The sequence below is a fragment of the Lithobates pipiens genome, unplaced genomic scaffold (genome assembly GCF_037356315.1).
Source record: "Lithobates pipiens isolate NorthernLeopardFrog02 unplaced genomic scaffold, aLitPip1_a1.2 Scaffold_30, whole genome shotgun sequence".
NCBI classification, from domain to species: Eukaryota; Metazoa; Chordata; class Amphibia; order Anura; family Ranidae; genus Lithobates; species Lithobates pipiens.
In genome coordinates this window covers 68,091,901-68,097,283 of record NW_027507791.1, presented here as the reverse complement: position 1 = coordinate 68,097,283, position 5,383 = coordinate 68,091,901, and the positions used below count along the sequence as shown (strand labels likewise).

Below are 5,383 nucleotides of genomic sequence, written 5' to 3'. Positions count from 1 at the left end.
AAGATTCTGATCTGTGCCTCTACTTGCTTTTATTAAGGCGTCTACCGCTAATTATCTTTCTTTTTTTAACCATTGATTAGTAAGAGAGGTATTCAAGCACAGCTCCTTGTGCTTGCTAAATGGGTAAAGGTTCTGGTCAGCAAGAGGGCCAATCAAAGACGTGTGCTTGCCAAAATGGTCTCTAATTACTTTTATTAAGGCCGCTAACGCTAATCATCTTTATTTCTTTCTTTATTTTTTAACCCTTGATGAGCAAGAGAGGTATTCAAGCACCCTTCCTTGTGCTGGCTAAAGGGTTAAAGGTTCTGGTCTGTGTCTCTAGATACTTTTATTAAGGCGGATATAGCTGATCATCTTTCTTTATTTTTTTAACCCTTGACGAGCAAGAGGGGCATTCAAAGACCCCCCCCCCCTCCCTCATTGTGCTTGCTAAAGGGTTAAAGGTTCGGATCTGTTTCTCTCCCTCCAGCTGCTGAGCGTTTATGTATGTTGACCTACAAATGACTTCTCACTCTCTGTGGCTATTCTCAGCTCCATTCAGCCGAAAAGCAGCATTTTTTTCTATTATAAAACATTAAAGTGATAATATTGAACATGGCTCGACAACAAGTGTGCAGGAGCACGCAGGATGCAATGAGAAGTTGAATGGAGCTGTTCTGATACAACACAGCTGGAGAGAGAGAGAGATGTGAACACAATATGGATGGAGAGGCAGAGAAGATTTCTAGGTTTGCTCTGAATGTCAGTGCAGGGGAGTGTGCAGAATGCTAGGAAGATGACAGTTCGTTGGAAGGTGAACTAGAATTGCTACAAAGCTTCCTTGTCGTCATTTTGGATCACATGGACAGCACAGAGGAGGAAAGCCTGGCTTGTGTTTGCAGCAGTGCAGTGGATTCTTCATCTTGCACAGTCACCTTTCTAATTGCTCCCTGAGATGGCAAATGCTTTGGGTGTTTTTTGTCTAATGTGATTTCTGTGTGCCATGCATGGGTCGCAGCAATGATCCAGGCATGGATGGGCATTGCCCGTGCATTGGGACGGTGAGCTTGGGAAAGCAGAAGGCTGGGCGCTGTCGAGCCCTGGGAGGTGCTGAAAACAGCTCCCCGTTGCTTGCCTTTGATTGGCAAAGGCTGACACTGATTGACAAGGAGCCATGGCAACCCAGCAGCCAATCTGCCAAGTCCAATAGAAAATCGTTTGTTGGCTCAGGGCAGCTTCTTCCCTTTAACAGCAGATCGGCGGTGATACCTTAGCTCGGGCTCTTGGAGTTAGCAAGTGCAAGAAGAAGACACCGTCAACCCCAACGAGGCTGCAGCCGCTGCCGCGTGTGCCCCGCGTTGCGCTCCGCAGGGGCGCGTTGCGTTGCGGCCAGCCAAGACACGCGGCGCTGCTTTGCGACAAACAATAAGCCGCGTCAATGTTCCAGCTGCCCATTCTGAACTTCAGCCCCCAGCAGGTCGCTGGGGTATGCGAGACCCTGGAGGAGAGCGGGGACATCGAGCGTCTGGGTCGCTTTCTTTGGTCTTTGCCGGTGGCTCCAGCAGCCTGCGAGGCCCTCAATAAAAATGAGTCTGTGCTCCGCGCCAGGGCGATCGTGGCTTTTCACACAGGCAACTTCAGAGACCTCTACCACATATTGGAGAACCACAAATTCACCAAGGAGTCGCACACCAAGCTCCAGGCTCTGTGGCTGGAGGCTCATTACCAGGAGGCAGAGAAGCTCAGGGGCAGACCCTTAGGGCCGGTAGACAAGTACAGGGTGAGGAAGAAGTTCCCACTGCCCAGAACTATTTGGGACGGAGAGCAGAAAACACATTGCTTTAAGGAAAGAACACGGCACTTGCTTAGGGAATGGTACCTACAAGACCCTTACCCCAACCCTAGTAAAAAAAGAGAACTCGCCCAGGCCACTGGACTTACCCCAACACAAGTAGGGAATTGGTTCAAAAACCGAAGGCAAAGGGACCGAGCAGCAGCAGCCAAAAACAGGTATGACCACAAAAAAACTAAAAACTACTATCATCACAATATATCCAAATGTACTTAACACCATTCATTGGGATATTAACATTTCAGACGCTCATAGAAGTTACTAAAATTCCTTCTTTTTTCTTTGTTTTTTCTTACTATACTTATATTTTAACTTAGTCATATTAATAGTCATTTAAAAGGCAATTCGACCGATTAATAGCTTATGTACTACAAAACAGTTTGCAGATGTTTTTTTTTTTTTTGTCTTCCATGAAATGCCGGCCAACTAATGTATTTCTGATTTTTTTTTTTCTGGAATTCCTCCAGGTACTTTTTAAAACATGTCCATTTAAAAGAGTTTTAAATAGATCAGAGAAGAAAATAGTTTCCCAATGCAGGACAACCTTAAAGGGAATTTAGCATTTTCTTATACAGAATTTTACATTTATTATACACAGTTTTGGTTGGAGGACTGAAATTGGTAAAGATTACAAGGTTTCAAAGAGGGACAATATTGCAAATCTTTTCTTATTTTCATAATACATAATTAATTTGCAATGGCTAAAAGAATGAAGAAAGAAAGAAAGAAAGAAAGAAAGAAAGAAAGAAAGAAAGAAAGAAAGAAAGTGGAGCTAGATAAATATAAACAAAAAACAAAAACAAATGGGTAAATAGAAAATAAGAAAGAAAGAGTAAAATTAAATAAATGGATAGATAGACAAGTAGATAGATAGTTATAAAGAACGATATATAGATTTGAAGAAAGAAAGGAAGAAAAAAAAAGAGATTAAAATAGAGATAGATAAATATAAACAAAAGATAAACAGATGGGTAAATAGAAAGAAAATAAACAAGTAGAAAGAAAGAACGATAGACAGATGGGGAGAAAGAAGGGAAGAAACAAGATTGAAAGAGTAAAATAGAGATAGATACATATAAAGAAATATAGACAATCGAAAATAGGTAAATAGAAAGAGAATAAGAAAGAAAGAGTAAAATAAAATAAATAGATAGACAACTAGATAGATAGATAGATAGATAGATAGATAGATAGATAGATAGATAGATAGATAGATAGGTAAATAGAAAGAAATAAAGATAGATGGGTAAACAGATAGAAAGAAAGAAAAAAAAGAAAGAAAAAGAAAGATGGGCAGATAGAAAGAAAGAGGGGTAAGATGGATAGATAGATAGATAGATAGATAGATAGATAGATAGATAGATAGATAGATAGATAGAGAGATAGATAGGTAAATAGAAATAAAGATAGATGGGTAAACAGATAGAAAGAAAGAAAAAAAAAGAAAGAAAAAGAAAGATGGGTAGATAGAAAGAAAGAAAGAAAGAAAGAAAGAAAGAAAGAAAGAAAGAAAGAGGGGTAAGATGGACAGATAGATAGATACCATGAACCAATAGTTATAAAAATTAGCTGGCAGCTAATAAAGTAAAAGTAAAGCACAGATCAGAGAGAATTACTGATGAGAATAAAACTACCCATAGCTCCCAGCAGTAAAACATCGCTTCTGCTTATGTAGTAATGTCAATATTGCAGAAAATTGTGTCTCAAAAGATTTTTTCTTACTTTACAAATGTCCTTTTATGTGTATGGCTAAAGATAACCAGGAAAGGGGCTGAGTGCTGAAACAACATAAATAATAAACAAAAAATAGATCGATAGAAAGATAGATAGATAAACGAAGACAGTAATAACATATGTAACACCTACTGATGTAAGTTGCATGTCTGTTTTATAAATTCTTGTCCTGCCAGTGAATTCAGAAACAATGATATAACATTGGATGCCTTTTGACACTCAGGGCACTGTATCCATACATCACATTCCATCCAGTCCCCCAGAGCCTTTCACTGCTTTCCTAATTACTTTTTTAATGAACCCTGAGATAGCTCAGACATGTATGACACGCAGCATTCACTTGGCAGTAAGAAACAGACAAGGCCATGTTTTGCAACCTTGTGCCCTCGCTGTACAGAACATGACCCAGTAAGATGCTTCTGTATCCTCAGATTCCTATGGATGAAGCAGCTTGAACCTTTTTTAACTTTTAAGCTTTGCAAAAAGTCGTTTATGCAATGTAGGTATTTTGCTTGTAATCTGTATTGCAGTGCCTTGGGTTGAATGTCAAGGTTGTCCATCAGCCAGATCTCCAGCTCTCCTGGCTGCATGTAACCTCCAAGCCAGCAGCTTGTGAGAATGGTGTGCATTTTGATCTGTTCTGTGGCTTATGTTGACTGTCCTTTCCTGTTGTGTTTTGTCAGGCTGCAGCAGCAGGTCTTGTCCCAGGGATCTGGACGCTCATTGGGCCCAGATGATCGAGGGGAACCGTTGGGCTCAGCCTCCAGTCCTGCAGCTAGCCTGTCCAGCAAAGCGGCCACCTCTGCCATTTCCATCACATCCAGCGACAGTGAATGTGACATCTGACCTATGGGGCATACTTAACGCAGCAAAAAGGAGATCAAACTCAGAACAGTGCCTGACTAAGCAGAACAGCCATGGCCATAGGGTCACACAGAGGCTGTCACAAGACCAGGGAGTGATCATAATGTCACCTTCCCTATTCTATTGATTGCTTTAAAAAAAAACACAGTAGAAGACTGTAAGGCTTGACACCTTTATTTTTGGGGACCTTCTACAATGCCTCAAATGCCAAGTTGCCAATCGTCTGAGCACCTGCCCTATACATCTGTGGGTATTTCATGTTGAAAAAAAAGACGCTGTTTAATTATTTTTTGCTTTACTTTAAAGTTTGTTTTTATATATTATATAATGACTTATTTAAGGGATTGCCAATGTTAGACCTCCTTTGCTTGTCTGTATGTGCGCAGGTGACTTGTAGACGCATGTGCGCCAAATCTATGGATCCAATGAAGAAGTAATAATAAAATAATGTGGTGAGCATTCTTTTTTTTTTTACACAACGAGCATTTTTATATTGTCAGTTCTTTACCTTTCCACAGTCAGCCATCTCTGGCAAGTTCAACAGCAGAGCCAATTTTTACTCATTGGATGTCAGACCTTACTGCCTATAGAAAGTATGGTGACCTTTCATTTTGCCAGATTTTAATACAATTTGTATATCTGTCATTTCCTCTATCAGTCCCTTATTTTGTCAGCAATATAAATGAGAAACATAAAATATAATTATTTACACCGTGTTCACTAGTCTTCCCTATTCTTGCTCAATTTTAAAAAGGTTACTAACCGAAAAATAGTTCCCCCCCCTCAAGAAATCTCTCTCTCTCTCTCTCTATACACACACACACACACACACACACACACACACACATATATTTGTATTTGTTAGATTACTATTTTCGCAAATTGTTTCAATATACTTTTTTTTTTTTTTAGATCTTCTAGACAACTTTTTACATTTTTTACAGTGAGGCTGGA

The 5,383-nt window shown here is 39.9% G+C and overlaps 1 protein-coding gene across 1 annotated transcript; it reads left to right on the top strand.

The window, feature by feature from the left end:
- Positions 1 to 760: 760 nt before the first annotated feature.
- On the top strand, positions 761 to 4,908 carry SIX6 (SIX homeobox 6). Its single transcript, XM_077464383.1, has 2 exons — positions 761 to 1,989; positions 4,249 to 4,908. Exons 1-2 carry the CDS (start codon positions 1,418 to 1,420, stop codon positions 4,409 to 4,411), a joined length of 735 nt encoding a protein of 244 aa, XP_077320509.1. The 5' UTR covers positions 761 to 1,417; the 3' UTR covers positions 4,412 to 4,908.
- Positions 4,909 to 5,383: the final 475 nt, after the last annotated feature.